A 15739-nucleotide genomic window follows, 5' to 3' on the forward strand; every position below is an offset into this window, starting at 1 on the left:
CAAAGAGGAAGCATGACTCACCCATCTATCAGAAAAAGAAGAGATTGGTCAATACTCAATACCATAAATGATGGAGACTTTTGGGGTCTTTGGGTGCCCTAGCCTAGAGCATAAAATGGCAATATCGATCATGTCGCACTTTAATGGGTCTGTTGCTAAAAAAATATATGAATATTTTATCACTATCATGCATGTTTCATTTATTTATTAAAATGGTTTGATATATCACAAATCTTTTAAATTTATCAAAATATTTCATTTTAGACACTCAAATTAAGTCATGTTTTAGTTGAAAACATGAACTCTTGATAAAATGCTTTGATTATACACTTTTGATTTAAATTTTGGCAATTTTTTTGTGTGTATTTTCATTCGTCTCATCGGTAGTCAAGTTAATTACATAATAATATATATATTATGATTTAGTTTGCTTGACCAAACTTTTGGACAATCAAAAATAATTTTTTTTCTTTCAAAATCACTTAATTTAGAAAACTGAGATTGATCAAGCTTTTAGGGGAGAAAAGTGTTTTTGAATAGCAGAGAAACAGTTTAAACATTTTTTCAGAAGTTTCAAAAAGTAATTTTTTTCGAAAAGCACTTTTAGAACATTGGTCAAACACAATTAAGTATTGACTCTAATATTGATAAAAAGTGTATTTCAAACGCAAATTGCTATTCTCTAAAAAATATTTTTTCTGAAAAGCATTTCAAACAAAATCACTTTTCAAAATAAGAAGATTTTGAAAATTTGATTAGACAGACTAGAAAACATTGACATCTAATGTCATCCAAATGAAGATTCGGGAGTGGATTATTGAAAACTAATTATGAAATCCTCTTCTTTTCAATGATATTACTGTATAATTAGTCCACGTAACAATGATAATTAATAGGCTTACGTACACCTTCATTATCTAACACTAATATACTTATCTAATTACACCTAAGTTGGATAACAAGACCAGGGGCAGACCTATATAGGTCATGAAGTTAATTCATATAAATCTATTTTGTTGTCAATCAGTTTTTGAAATTATATAGCTATATATTAAATTTTGACTCCACTCACACAATTACAACGTTAGCCTACTGGTAAAGGGGTTCAATTTTTTCCATTAGACCCGAGTTTGAATCTGACTATCAATATTTAAGCCTTCGTTTTTTTCTTTTTAATATTTAAAAGTTATATTTATTTTTTATATGTTGAACCCACTCGGTGAAAATTATAGGTCAGCTACTAAGACTGAGAAAAAGAATTGCTCTGATAATTGTATAATCTACTTGTCTACTACTTAGAGCAATTAGTGTTGTGTTTTCGGTAAAAAAATAAAATACTCGTATAAGCTTTAAAAATAAGATGTAATGTGAATTAAGAAATGATGAAAAATAAAATGGAGAAAAAATAAAATTTGAACAAAGTTTATTTTTTCCTCATTAGTGAGGAAGAAGAGAACTTTTGTGCTAATATACAGAAGCACTTCTTCTAACTCTTAAACAATTGAAAAAGACAAAAAAAAAAAAAAATCAATTTATTGAGTTTCCTGAAGTTCTGTAATTTTAATTGTTTATTATACGTAGAATAGTGTTCCGTTTATCGTGGAAGGAATTTATACAATCCTTAAAAGCAACTGTGAGCGAATTAAATTATTTTAAAAAAACACAATTTTCTATGGCTCAAAATTATAATTATTTGTTGTTATTTTTGTTTCTTTTTGTAACAAGATCTGCAGGAATAACAATCAACACCAACACTAACGACTAAAGGGCCCTAGAAATGTTTATAAATAAAGTGACATAAACCTAATAATAGAGGCCAGGTGTTTGCTAAATTTCCAGTCGAATAGTCATATCGATCAGCCTATGAATGAAAATAATGAGTGTGGGGAGATATAGGCATAACTTTTTGTACTGTTTAAGAAACCTAACCTAAGACTAACAAATTGGGAGGCAAGTTTTGTTTTTTATCAACCTATCTCTTGATTGCTTAGGATACTTGTCAAGGCCTCATCAATTCATCCATATCTTCGTGTCCGTTTGCCAACGATTTGCTAGGCCGGTGCGTTTCATCCGGAGGTGTCGTCAAGTGAGTGGATTCCGCTGAATTTGAACAGATCAAAATGTACAATGAATTGTACATGAATTATCAAAAATTACTTGGATTAAAATATGTCGAAATATATATTGTTCTAGACCGAACACATTTCAATTCTTATTAAGTTTTATAAATTGTTTTATTTATTCTTTTATAATTATTTAGTATCAAATAAAACTATTTTTTCCCTTTATTGGCCAATTATGTTTTTTGTGGATTAATTTTGTCACCTTTAGTTTTATTACCTTCTTCTTCTTTTTTTCGTTTGGATGAGATGGGCATAATTTTTCGTACAGTTAAAGCAAATAAATGTTGAAGATTCAATCTACTTTAGAGCGATGCCTAATTTGTGGAATACAATACTAAATTAATCCCATTTTTATATTTAGCTAGCTAAGATGCCTAATTTTTGTGGAATAAAATACCAAATTGTTAAGTATTATATTCTACAAATCAGGCTAAATTAGACCCTGACCAGTCACCCCATGCCTAGATCATATATAAATCACTTACTTTTCCTTTTTTTTTTAAAATAAAATAAAATAAAGCATAATATATTACTTTGTACCTAATACACCCCTGGTATTGATTCTATAATACCTTCTTTTTTATTTTGGAGTCCGCATCGCGCTTCCAATTGAAATTTACTCCATATTCAAGGCTCAAATTTAAAATCTTGATTAATGATGAAGCAATCTTACACCACAACGTAGGTGACTCTATAATACTAGCCTTACTATGTTACTTTTTTCTATTATTGGTTTCACTAAAAAAAATATTAAAATAGTTCCGACGACGACGTTTAAATACTTACTTACTACTAATAATAACTGTGTTATTTCAGAGAAGTGTCAAAATGTAACACAAATATTTTTAGAGCATTTTTTTCTATCCAAATTGCAAATATATAGTTGTATGAGATTATTTTTCCTGTTGTGTGTACAAATGAATATATTGTTATATTTTGGGTAGTTAATGATTTTTAAGTACTTGATAAACATAATTTAAATTGCTTTGGATGTGTAAAAATCCTGAGATACAAACACTGAAATCTGCTAATGTCATACCGTTAAGCAAAAGTTTACTTTTTCTTTGATTAGTCGATCTTCATGTTTGTCGCGTAAGCAGAGCTCGTAATCCATTTTCTTTGGAAAAAGAAGCTCACGTGTGAAGTCAAGACTTCGTTTGATGGATTAATTATTACTACTATTATTTTGGTTTTTTCTTTTGGTAACGTTCGATATCCATATTAAATTACGAGTAATTTGGATTAGCACCTGCACTACATAGGCTCATTCGGAGGAACCACTCTCTGTAAAAAAAAAATCATATACATTGAGACACGAAGCCGAGATCTCTGATTAAGAGATGTGCAGACTCATTCTCTGTATCATATTATATATATATATATATATATATATATATATATATATATATATATATATATATTCCTGGATATTTTGATGTGGAACACAATAACAAAAGATCTTTAATTATGAGTTAAATTTACAATTAAACTAAAGTAAAAAGGGGATTGTGGAGGTAGGTCAGTCAAGACTTAATTTTTTCGTAGAAAAGAAGAATTAGGAGAAGGAAGGGGTGAATAGTCCATTTCTAATACAAAAATATGTTTTTAGGGTGTGTTTGGTATGTAGTTTTTAATTATTATTTTTTTGTGTTTTATTAGTCAATTTTTTTGATTTTTTTATTTTGCTAGGAAAACAAATTTTTTATTTCTTAAAAGTGAAGAAAATAACTTCTCTAATGGAAATAGGAAAAACAAGTTCCACAAATAACATTTTACATTGATTATTTCATTCTCGTCCTCCAACACACCCCATTTTTATCTTCGTCACCCCTATTGCCACTTCTCAAAGCATTTGTCTAGATTATAAATAAATATTATTATGATAATTGGTGATTTATATATGCTACTTATTCAAATAATCAATTCCCTATATTCCTGCAAACAAGTGAACAACAGATCCATAATTTATTCCAATTATTACAAGTCATGTTTGATAAATATATCTAACCAAGAAATTGTACACACTTGATAGTAGTAGTATAGTAGTAGTTTTCCTTATGAGGTCCTTTAGGTAGTGACACAGTCCAATAGAAATTATTGTCTTGTATTTTTTAAGCAAAAACCTAATTTGGTAGGTAGGGCCTTCATTGTCCTATATTTTGAATCACTTTCAATTCCATGCCTTCTATTATTACTACTATCCTATAGTTAGCTATTCATTGACTTCTTCCTTCTGTCTTGGCCAAGCTTTTGAGAGGCAAAAAAAATAATACTTAATTCTTAAAAAAAACCAAGATATTTGACAAGTTTTTGAGGAAAAATATGTGTTTATGTTGAGTAGCAGGAACGATTTGAAAATCACTTTTGAGTAAAATACACTTAGAAAAACTTTTAAAAGTTTGGCCAAATACTAGTTGTTGCTCTTTAGTATTTTTAAGATTTACTCGTCGACCACAAACTACTCCTCACCAAAAAAATTTTTTGAAAAACACTTTTGAGAAAAGAATACACTTAAAAACATTATTAAAAGTTTGATCAAAATTTTCAGAAATGCCAAAAATAACAAAAACTGTTTTCACTCTAAATTACTCACAAAATCCAAAAACAACTCTAATTCATTTCATGGTTAAGCACAACTCCAATTTTTAAATATTATTTTCAAATCACTTTTTTCTATTTCCATAATAAATCATATGATCAAATGCCTACTAATAATCTTTTGGGACATAAGATTAAGTAAATCATGTGATATGTATACAAAAAAGGTAAAATTAGAAAAATAAGATAATGTAGGTGGGTTCATGTTCCAGGTTTATGATTTAATTAAATGCCACTTGAGAAGCTGGCAAATTTTAGTGCCTAGGCACAACCAGATAAGCAGAACTGTCCTCCATAATTTGAATCAGATGCTGAGCAGAAACACTCTATGGAAAACTTTTCACATAATAATTTATCATGACAACTAAGTTAGCAAATTCTCCATATACTTTTTTTGTTTTAAAAGATTTAAGAAATTAATAATTAAAAAGAGAACAGAAAGATTGGTGGGTTAATGAGAGTACCTAACTTTGCTCCTTTACCAATCACTTTTTTAAAATGAAAGGTAACTAGCTAAGTCCCTTTCATTGACTAGACACTAATATTACCTTTGAATTCTTCTAGACAGAGTAAAATTCAAGATATGAACATTATGGGTTCGAGTTCGGATTCTAACACAATATATTTGATTTACTAGGTTCGATATCTATTATTTATACGTGTCTGGTGGATTTTTGTTAACACATACACAAGGTTGGGGCAAAGTTATTGAGCTCAGGTGAACCCATCATACTAGATTCACCCGTGTTTCTGGGAGTCCACATTTTGACCTTGTTTTGGCACATCAGCATTCTAAATACAAAAGACAACAATTATCATCCAAATTAGAGGGGAATAATGAAATAGCTAAATGGTTTAGCTTTTCAAATTTGCCAGTCAGCCATTTAATTGTACCTAATTCATACTATATATATTTTTATTAAGACTTACTGTTTCTTCTTCCAACAAACCTTGCTTCATGCAAGTTGAAAACTTTTGTTAGACAATTAACGAAGTAACTTTTGTCTAGTTTATTTTTTGTGGGCCAATTCTTTTTTTGTGGGCCAATTCTTTAAGTGTCATTGATGTAGACAAAACATTCTCAATCAACAAAAGTTACACAATATATAGAACTTTTTCAAGAAACAAATAGTAACAGTACCTTTCCATTTTCTATTAAGGAAACCTATTTTAATTTCTCTACTCCTCACTCCTCACAAAGACAGAGACACCAAAAAATGCATATTATATGATCCACTCATAAAAACATAGTCATATACTAGAGTTCAGGGGAATGAAGAATGATGCCTTTTTACCAAACTTCATGTTCAAGAAATAGCTCAAAAGTAGATTCACAGCCAAGTTTTCGTTCAGTTCCTTCAATCAAGTCACTATGTCATGATCAGAGTTTTTCGCGTAATCTTGAAACTCAACATCAATGCATAGCTAATCTTAAGGGACAGAATTCCTATACATCTTCCCTTGTACTTGGTGGGAAATACCTTTTTACTGGCTCTTCTGATAAAGAAATTTGTATGTGGGAGCAAAAAGCTCTAACTTCCACAATAGATGCTGGAATAATCGACACGGTTATAGCAGGGAAAGGTGCTGTGAAGTCTCTAGTAATTTTGGCTGATAAGGTCTTTAGTGCTCATCAAGATCACAAAATCAGAGTCTGGAGAATCGAAAACCATGATACGGATACTCCTAAAATAGTTCATTTGGCAACTCTACCATTACTTAGTGACAGAGCCTTTAAATTTATGGTACCAAAAAACCATGTTCAGATCAGGCGCCACAAGAAGTCCACATGGGTGAACCATGTTGACACAGTGTCAGCACTAGCCCTTTCCAACGACGAGTCAGTCCTCTACTCTGTTTCATGGGATCGAACACTTAAAATCTGGCGAACCAATGATTTTAAGTGCCTGGAATCAATAGCAAATGCACATGATGACGCGATCAACGCACTAGAAATATCACAAGACGGGGATGTTTTCACCGGATCAGCTGACAAGAAAATCAAGATTTGGAGAAAGGAAGAGAAAAAACATTTACTAGTTTGTACACTAGAGAAACACAGATCAGGTGTAAATGCACTAGCAGTTGGGAGAAGTAGTACTAGTACTGATTCTGTTTTATATTCGGGTGCTTGTGATAGGTCGATACTAGTATGGGAGAAGGATGAAAGTGGTGACATGGTGCTGGTGGGTGCACTCAGGGGTCATAAGAAGGCCATACTATGTCTAGCTGTCGTCGCAGATTTGGTGTGCAGTGGTTCAGCAGATAAAACAGTAAGAGTATGGAGAGGGGTTGAGAGATGCTACTCTTGTCTTAGTGTTATTTCAGGGCACAGTGCACCAGTGAAATGCCTGACTGTGACTAGTGATCAACAAATTCCATCTGATACAACTTCTTCATATATCCTATACACTGCTAGTTTGGATGGTGAAACTATGGTTTGGAAGATTTATGCTCCCTTTCTCTAAAGCTGTTTGCATGATGCACATGGTCAAGATTTGCCAGTTAACATATCTGTATATTATATTTTGCATTATAGATTGTTGGGCAAGTGACCCAGAGAAGAAAATATCTGCAAAATTTCAATTTTTTTCTTCTTTAGTTGGATTGTATTGCAGGTTTATTCTATTGAAAAAGGCTACCATTATGAAATGATTATGCTTCTTAAACTGGAAACCACTTTGGTTGATCTTTTCTATAAATTACCCCCTATAAAGTCCTATATTTTGTGATCAATTTTTAGCTTAAGTTTCACAAACCCCTCTGTGACTTGTAACTTTTCTTTTTGGCCTAATTCTGGTGCTGGTTATCCTAGTATTAAGTTATTCTATAGTTGAATTTTAGAATTTCGAGAGAGACCAAAAGTACATGTACCATCCTTTTAATATGGTTTAATCAAATGTTGGCATAGACTAAGATATTCATGATGATGATTAATGCTTTGACGTGACTATACAAAACTAACCATAGGGAAAGGAAGAAAATGCAAATAACATGTCTTTTTCTCAGATTGAAAGTTGAAACCCTCTCCCATTTCAATCCACACGGCTGGGTAGGTAAACTCTTTGCCACAGGTTCAACCTTAATTATCTTATTGATGGGACATTGATATCTTTGCACATACACAACGGTAGTCCCTTTTTTACACCAACCTAGCACTGTATTCACGAACAAATCAAACAAGTTTCCTCCAAGGCAACAAACAAATACCTATAGATATAATTATTCGTATTGAAAGGGCGAATAATATTTTTAATAAGCAGAATGGGCCTAGTTTTCTTAATACAAGTGGGAAAGAATGTTAGGTAAAAAACATAGTTTAATTTAAGGTCAACAATATCCAAATTCCAACCACAGGTTCGCATGCCCCACAATGTGATGCAACGAAATTCTAATAAAGTACACAAATTATATCTTAGCCACAGTAACACAATTCCAATGAGCCGAGACTTGTTCAATTCTTCACACAATTATAGCAGCCACATGATCAGGTAACCTACTGTGAAATATTTTTAGTCCTGAATATGTCAAACTGAAGCTATCTTCTTACATCACAAAACAAAAAGCAGCAAACATGTATGACATTGAATCACCAACTGGAACATGGCCAGTGTTAATGCCTATATTCGGCTACAAAATAATAGAAGTATTATGTGGTTGTAATATACATTCATCTTAATGGATAGAATTTAAGCCAAATCTGTGTGGTGTACCTTCTCAAATAATGAGGTAAGCAATTCACAAAGGAACTAGTAGTACTGCTTCTAGCCATCCATGAGTATAGTGTTTCTACATGTAAAACTCAAGAGAAAGGATACTAAAATACAAACTTCCCTCTATCATACATTAACTGTACAATTGGGAGATACGGAGGCATGACAACATTCCTCTCAAAGTGGAATCTTAGCTGGAGTTCCTGGATCTCGAGGATATTTCTTGGGGGTAGGTTTACCTTTCAAACAAATTATGGCAGTTCTCTGTCCATGTTTACTGTGGGAATCAACTGTATTACAAAATAAACAAACAAATGAACAAAGTGAGAAATGAGTGGACATTTTAGAATGTAGTTGCTCATCCGGAAAACTACTCAGAGCAAGTTAACCTCGGTCAAGTGTAAGACCAGGACCAATCATACTGAGACGTAACAACATGATATCAGATGTCTTCATTTTCAAAGTTATAATTAAGAAGATGAGAAATTGCTCATAATTGATCCTTCAAGTAGAGAAAGTCCGACACATTGACCTCAAACTTTGAAAATGATGATTTTCAGAAACAGGAAGATTTGGATCTGGAATACCAACTATCACATGAAGTCAGAAATAATTCACACAGAAACTTTATCTAGTTCTTCTATAATTTCTTTTAAGAAGCTTGTTTTATCACATAAAATTGCATGAAAATTCATAAACCTAGGAACCACTCTGAACCATGGTCACATCCTTTTGTAACTACAATGTGAAAGAAAACAATACCACAACGAATATGCAATAGAGATGCTCCCATCAGTTGTATTGCTCTCTCTGCTCTTTGCACTTCCTCCTGTCAATGAGTAGGAAAGTCAGAGAGCAGTTGCTGCAAATATATGCCAATAATTTCTCTTCTCAAATGCAAATCATCTTATATCCTACAAATTCATTTTGGGTTGCATTTCTTCAATGATACACATTGCATTTTCAGTAGATTGCCACCGCAGATCCACTCTAAGTGTTAAGGAGAAAAAATAACATTTTTGAACCCTCAAGTGTAGTGTTCTGCGTTTTGGTACATAACCATAGATTCTTGATCATTTGGTCTCTAAAATTATAGGCATTAGGCAAATTTCATCCTTTAATTTTTCTGGGGAAAAAACTGGACTTAGATGAGTGAAATAAAGCGCATGCTGAAAATTTTGTTTATAAATGCATATGATATGATATACCACTACAATCATTCAAATTGAATGAAATCCCACTACAAAATTGCAGCAAAAACCCGTACCATGACATAATGGCTACAGACATCCATTCACTTTGTAAATTAACCAGAAACAATAGGTTCGACATATTAGGGATGGATTACGCTCAAGAGTTTTCAGAAAATATTTAACAAAATTTTCAAAATGCCTTTTAGCCAAAGAACCAAAACACAATACTCAATGTCCAAAATTGCAGAACACCTCACAGTCAAGGAGCCAAAAATGACATTTTTGCTATGGGACTGCGATATGATTCTCTAATACGATGGCAAACCCATCTAAACAACAGATATTTTTAAATGTGTGTTAGTACAAGTAGCTGGTATTAAGCAGCAGCCCTAAGTCAAATATTCTTTGGGTTAGAAAACACTGCAGCAAAAGGCTCATTTAAGGCCTAAAATCTTGACTTCGTGAGCCTGTAATGCAAGAATATTAATTTCTGAACTAGCACAATAATTAACGTTTACCTGCTTCTTTTTTCTGTTAACCAGTAAATGTTACATGCCTTGGGTTTCAACTTTCAAGGAAGACAAAGTAAACAAGGACTATAAAGAGTGTAGAGTATTTAAACACAACGAAACATGGAAAGATATCAAAAGACCCTCCACTAAAAAAAAAAAGCAACTTTAAATCACATACAAGACTTGCAGAAATTTTTTATATCGGGAGAATAGAATGAAGAAGGAGATGAACAAAGATGCAATCATACGTTCTCAATAGCACCAAAGGGTGTGGCCTACTAGTCAACAAAGTGGGAGGAGAACCATGAGGTATCAAGTTTGAATCCAACACATTATTATTTTTTTGGGTAAAGGAATCCAACAACACATTATTTAACTAGAGCTAAGCCTTCTGCTCATCTGTCTCAGACAAAGTAACTAAAACTATTACTATAAATCATAAGAGAAACAAACCTGAGGATCATGACCTTTCGCAGCTACAAAGATACCACCAGTTCGGACTAGAGGAAGGCAATACTCAGCTGCAAAATGACAGAAACAGATAACCATCTCAAGGATTATTAAAGAACATAAAACAAAGAGGAAGAAACAAATATGTATCCGTTTACCTAAAATTCTCATTTCTGCAACTGCTCGGGCAACTGCAACATCAAAAGACTCTCTGAAGCTGACGTCTTGCCCTAGCTTCTGTCCTATTCCAAAGTTCAGAATGTGCATCATGATTCATGTCCACAAGTTAAGTGAATATTTAAAAAACGTACTACCTGAAGAAAATCTAAAAGATGATACTAGTTTATAATAGGAGGAACAACGGGCATCAAATTCCAGCAAATTTTAGTTTGTCATGCATCACAAAATCACAACATAAACTAAGGGCATGCATAACTAGCAGAAAGAGCAAGAATGTAGAACTTTCCTCCCAAGACATTGATACATTAAGCATCCTACACAAGGAGATAAACCCATCAGATGTTTTCACTAAACGACAGAGAATATGGATTGAATAAAAGAATGGACTCTGCTGTGATTATTTTGACATAAGGAGGCATGAAGATGATCTTCAGTATACCAGAATTTAGCCTATTGTACTGTGCACAACCTAATTTGAGGAGAGAATTAGATCATGTGAGATCCCAACTCCTTAAGAGAAGAATACAAAAACCAATTTGGTAAATCTATTGATATTTAACAGCAGTAGATCATACATTAGTTCCTAAAGTTTAACCACTCAGATAAGCTACAGTATAAGGAAGTTAAGTCAGGGATCAGTTGCTCTCTTTTTATTTTTGAGAATGGTAAGATTTAAAGGATCGATAGCTACTGATGAGGTTGAAAAGAAAAACAATCAGGCCATCAGGGAAAATAGGAAACTACTCAAATTTGACCAAAAGTATACTTCTGTAGTTGTTTAAAACATATAAGTATTAAAGAGAAACTACAGATTGGAGTCGAAGAATGTAATGATTAAACCTAGCCCATGGAACTTAACTTCCGTCTGGTTTCAGGAAAACAAAATAAATGTGACCTTGCAAGGAATACATTCGGCTGACATGTTACTAAATGAATAGTTAAAAAGACATGTTAACTGATGATTCGAGTTTTACTAACCTCAGCTCTTTCTCTTTTAACTTGAACATTTGATAGACCAATCTGACTAACCACGTGCTCCAAAAAGGAACAACGCTTATTTAAAGACTCCAGAAGGGTCACTTTCCAACCTGCACATACAACTTCATTAAGGGATCATACTAAAGTCGGAAATTAAGGAAGATAGTGAAAGAAGTATGGAGAGAATAGAATGAGATGGATTTGAACAGGTAAACTTTAATGTTAATAACACTGTAAATCAATTTCTTAACAAACTACTCAACCAGTAAAAGCAGCTTGTTCCATTCAACAAAATGAAATCTCACATTTTTTAATCCATCTCTTTTTCTTTCCTTCCTTTGTTTGTTTAGTTCAAATAAGTGAATATGCAGAAATACAACATATTCTATATAGCCAATTTTCAGTTTATTTTTGAGATGTTGATACTTGACATTGTCAAGAAAAAAAGTGAATAACTACCTGGAGAAGCAATGGCCAAAATTACTCCAGGAAGCCCGGCACCACTTCCAACATCAACGAGATTGAGATTCTCAGACGAAGGTCCACAATGTGAGAGATACGAAGTCCGAATCGGTTCAATAATTGAAAGTGAGTCTTCAACGTGCCTTTCCATAACCTCGCTCTCCTCCTTTACGGCAGTCAGATTCATTTTCTGGTATAAAATACTTAATCTGAGCATACACAATTTGGTAGCACAAAAGTATACATAAAACACAAAGGATAATGGCGAACCTGGTTCCATTCAAGGAGGGAATCAATGTAGAGATGCACTTGTTCTTTTTGACGCGAATTTAGCGCTTCAAAACGGGAGGAACTGAAGACTTTTGAGCTTGTGCTGGAGGTAAACGATTTTGCGGTCAGTGAAAGCTTGGAGGATTTTGAAGCTGCAAGGTGTTTGATGAAAGTCCCAAATGAGAGTGGGGTTGTTGGCGCCAATAAATTGAATCTACGGCCTCCGCAAAGTAACATTTTCGGAGTGCTTACTTGGAGTTGGAGGGGCCTAGATAGGAAGCGGTTAATTCTATGCGTTTCAGCCAGATTTGGACTATATGCCAGTGAAGCTCATCTTGACTAGCAACACTGATTTCCTATCTTACCCCCTCCCGTCCTGATGTTTTAAAAAGTTGATTCGAAATAATTGTTGTTTCGAATAACTTCTTCAAAGATTTGTTCGGATGATAAATGTCTCTCACTTTAAACTCCAGCTCTAATATGTAAGTTCCAGTCATCAAAAGAGTAAAAAAGGTAAGAGTTCTAGGAGGAGTTAAAAAAAGGTTATTTGACTCTTTTTCTCAATTTTTTCCTTAATGCATTCTTTTTTCAATGTACAATTATATCTATCCAAAAAGAAAAGAAAAAATATATATCAAGGTTCCTTTACTCCTCATGTCCAAAGTAAATAAATTAGTTAATGACATTAATTAAAATATATCATAAAAATATAAATTTTTTTTTTTTTAACATTAATTATTTATTTCTCAAATCATTTCTCAAAATCTAAGATTATACATCAATAGCATGGGCATTATGGTAAAAGTATTTATATTAATTATTACTATTTTTTAAGGACATGTAAAGTTCAAAATGAACAAGTAAAAGTGAACGAAGAGAGTATCTCTTCTAATTCCATCTAATTAAAGAAAAATTACTAACTTGCCTTCATTAATCTATCTCAATGTTAATAATCAATGTCTTGACGAAAAAATTGCACAATCGAACCCTGTAGTATCATCACCAACTCATTTGCATCTAAAGCATATGGGATCTTCTCCAACCTTTTTGAACAACAATTTGTAAAGCATAAATCACTAATCGACATTGCTTCAGTAATGTTTGGCCCCATAACATGCAATAGTCTACCACTTGTGTAATATAAATATTATACTCTTAACTTTTTAAAATTGATGTGTTTGAGCACACATAAGAAATTAAAACTCAATGATTGGTCATGTATTCATAAAAAAAAAAAAAAAAAGGAGTTAGGCCTCCCTTGTTCTTTTAATTTTAAGATTAAGTTGTCTCAATTAAAATATATATGTGAATATAATTTTTAAAATATTCATAGTACTTGATAATCGGGTTTAATTGTTGAGGACCTTTCACATATAGCCACTCAAAAATAGCCTAATTACTCTCCATAGCTATAGTTTGATAATTACAATTCATAGCTACATGTTATAGGGAGGAGAGAGGCGAGCGAGACTGGAGAGGGAGGAGAGAGGCAAGCGAGATTGGGAGAGAGAGGAGAGAGGCGAGCGAGAGAGGGTAAAGAGTGGGAGAGAGGTGAATTGTATATGTATATCGGTTAAATAATTGTATATTATACATATGTATTTGTATATATGGCAAGCGAGATTGGGAGAGGCGAGCGAGAGAGGGCAGAGAGTGGGAGAGAGGTGAATTGTATATGTATATTGTTTAGATAATTGTATATTATACAAATGCATTTGTATATATGGCAAGCGAGATTGGGAGAGGGAGGAGAGAGGCGAGCGAGAGAGGGCAGAGAGTGGGAGAAAGGTGAATTGTATATGTATATCGGTTAGATAATTGTATATTATACATATGTATTTGTATATTTTGGCGAATTATACAAATACAAACGTGGCTAATTATACAAACTCAAAGTCAGCCCACGTAATTAATGTATAATTAGTCGCGAGTGGTAATTATAGCAAACTATAGCTCTGATGAGTAATTAAGTAGTATAAGTTTGCTTAACCGCGTAATTTTCCCTTAATTGTTTTCTGCTACAGAACAAAGAAAAACAATTTTTCTTGCACAATTTCAATTAGTTGAGTGACCTTGTGGATAATCAACTCAGCATTATGCATCTTAAGGTTAACTTTAATTTGGTTAGACACTACAACGATTAATAAAACATGAGCTAGAATTAGCAAAATAAATTGATGGCGATTGGTGATTACGTAATGCACTCGATTAAGAAACATGCATGATCGTACCAAAGAATTCAAAACTTTGGGTTTTCCTAAATATATCTAGTCATCTCGAAGTGAATTAAATCCAATAATTATTATGTTATGAGAGTCGTACATATTTCAATTCTTAATTTGCTCGATGTTAAGCTCCAATATTATATTGTTTAAGCTCAATATATTCTGCCATAAACGTACAAGAAGACAAACCTTTAAAATTGAATTAGGATCAAGATTTACTTCTTTATTATCATAAACATTGTTTTAACTTCTGGACAGTTGAAATCTATGGAATGCAAAATATTAGTAAAACAGTAGAGAATCTAAAATAGACTTCGCTAGTTACCATTTTAAGTTACAGTTTCAAGATCTACTTATGTTTTGATGGTTAGCTAGTTACCTAGTTGGTGAGTGGTGAGGACTTTCCTCATCTAGAAATTTGTGAAGGGAATGTTGGTAAAGAACAATTATATTAGTTCTATTCGGGGCGGAGGGTAAAAATTTCATTTGAACCTTTTTTTAATGAAAAAATATATTGTATATGAAATTCTCTTGATTTCTTTATTTATTTTTGAACATCTTAATAAAAATTCTGACTGTATCTCCTTTTAAATACTCAAACCACAATTTTACATGAGCTACCAAATTTAAACTATTCTTTCTATTCCATATCACGTGACATAAGTCTTCATTAGTTTCGTTCCCGTGACTCAAATACATGTTAATATGTTATTCTTCCCTTCTCCCATTTTTTTTGTGATTTTAGAGTTAAATCTTTTAATTTTATAGTAAATTTAGATGTCGTAAAGAAATAAAATTTATATATTTAGAAATTACGTAAGAAATATCATAAGTCATATAATTAACAATTCAATGTATTTTAAAGGTTTATGAACAAATCTTATCGATTATTATAAATCAATAAAAACAAGTTAATTACTACAAATCATGGTTCCTATTGGCGCTTTTCCACCGTTAAGATAATCTGAAGAAAACGATCGGACAGGAATGCACAACAGGAACTTGCAAAGCCAAAACAAGAGAAAGAAAAACATG

General features: G+C 32.5%; 2 protein-coding genes across 3 annotated transcripts; one reads left to right on the plus strand and one right to left on the minus strand.

Annotated features, from left to right (window-relative positions):
* Window positions 1-6004: 6004 nt before the first annotated feature.
* Window positions 6005-7299, plus strand: LOC125831104 (protein JINGUBANG-like). The gene has a single exon (XM_049510292.1). The coding sequence runs from the start codon at window positions 6005-6007 to the stop codon at window positions 7187-7189; it is 1185 nt and encodes a 394-aa protein (XP_049366249.1). The 3' UTR covers window positions 7190-7299.
* Window positions 7300-8307: 1008 nt separating this feature from the next.
* LOC125831215 (uncharacterized) lies at window positions 8308-12751 on the minus strand. Of its 2 annotated transcripts, XM_049510403.1 has the most exons (7): window positions 12480-12751; window positions 12207-12399; window positions 11748-11857; window positions 10748-10826; window positions 10593-10660; window positions 9197-9263; window positions 8308-8724 (listed from the first exon to the last, which is right to left on the minus strand). In XM_049510403.1, exons 1-7 carry the CDS (start codon window positions 12714-12716, stop codon window positions 8612-8614), a joined length of 867 nt encoding a protein of 288 aa, XP_049366360.1. In that variant the 5' UTR covers window positions 12717-12751; the 3' UTR covers window positions 8308-8611. The 2 variants fall into 2 exon arrangements, with proteins under 2 accessions (XP_049366360.1, XP_049366361.1); XM_049510404.1 differs by lacking the exons at window positions 8308-8724; window positions 9197-9263 and adding an exon at window positions 10161-10223 and having other exon boundaries at window positions 12480-12731.
* Between the last annotated feature and the right edge of the window lie 2988 nt (window positions 12752-15739).

Source organism: Solanum verrucosum, unplaced genomic scaffold, assembly GCF_900185275.1.
Source record: "Solanum verrucosum unplaced genomic scaffold, falcon-dt-bn FXZP01000049.1, whole genome shotgun sequence".
Taxonomy (NCBI): domain Eukaryota; kingdom Viridiplantae; phylum Streptophyta; class Magnoliopsida; order Solanales; family Solanaceae; genus Solanum; species Solanum verrucosum.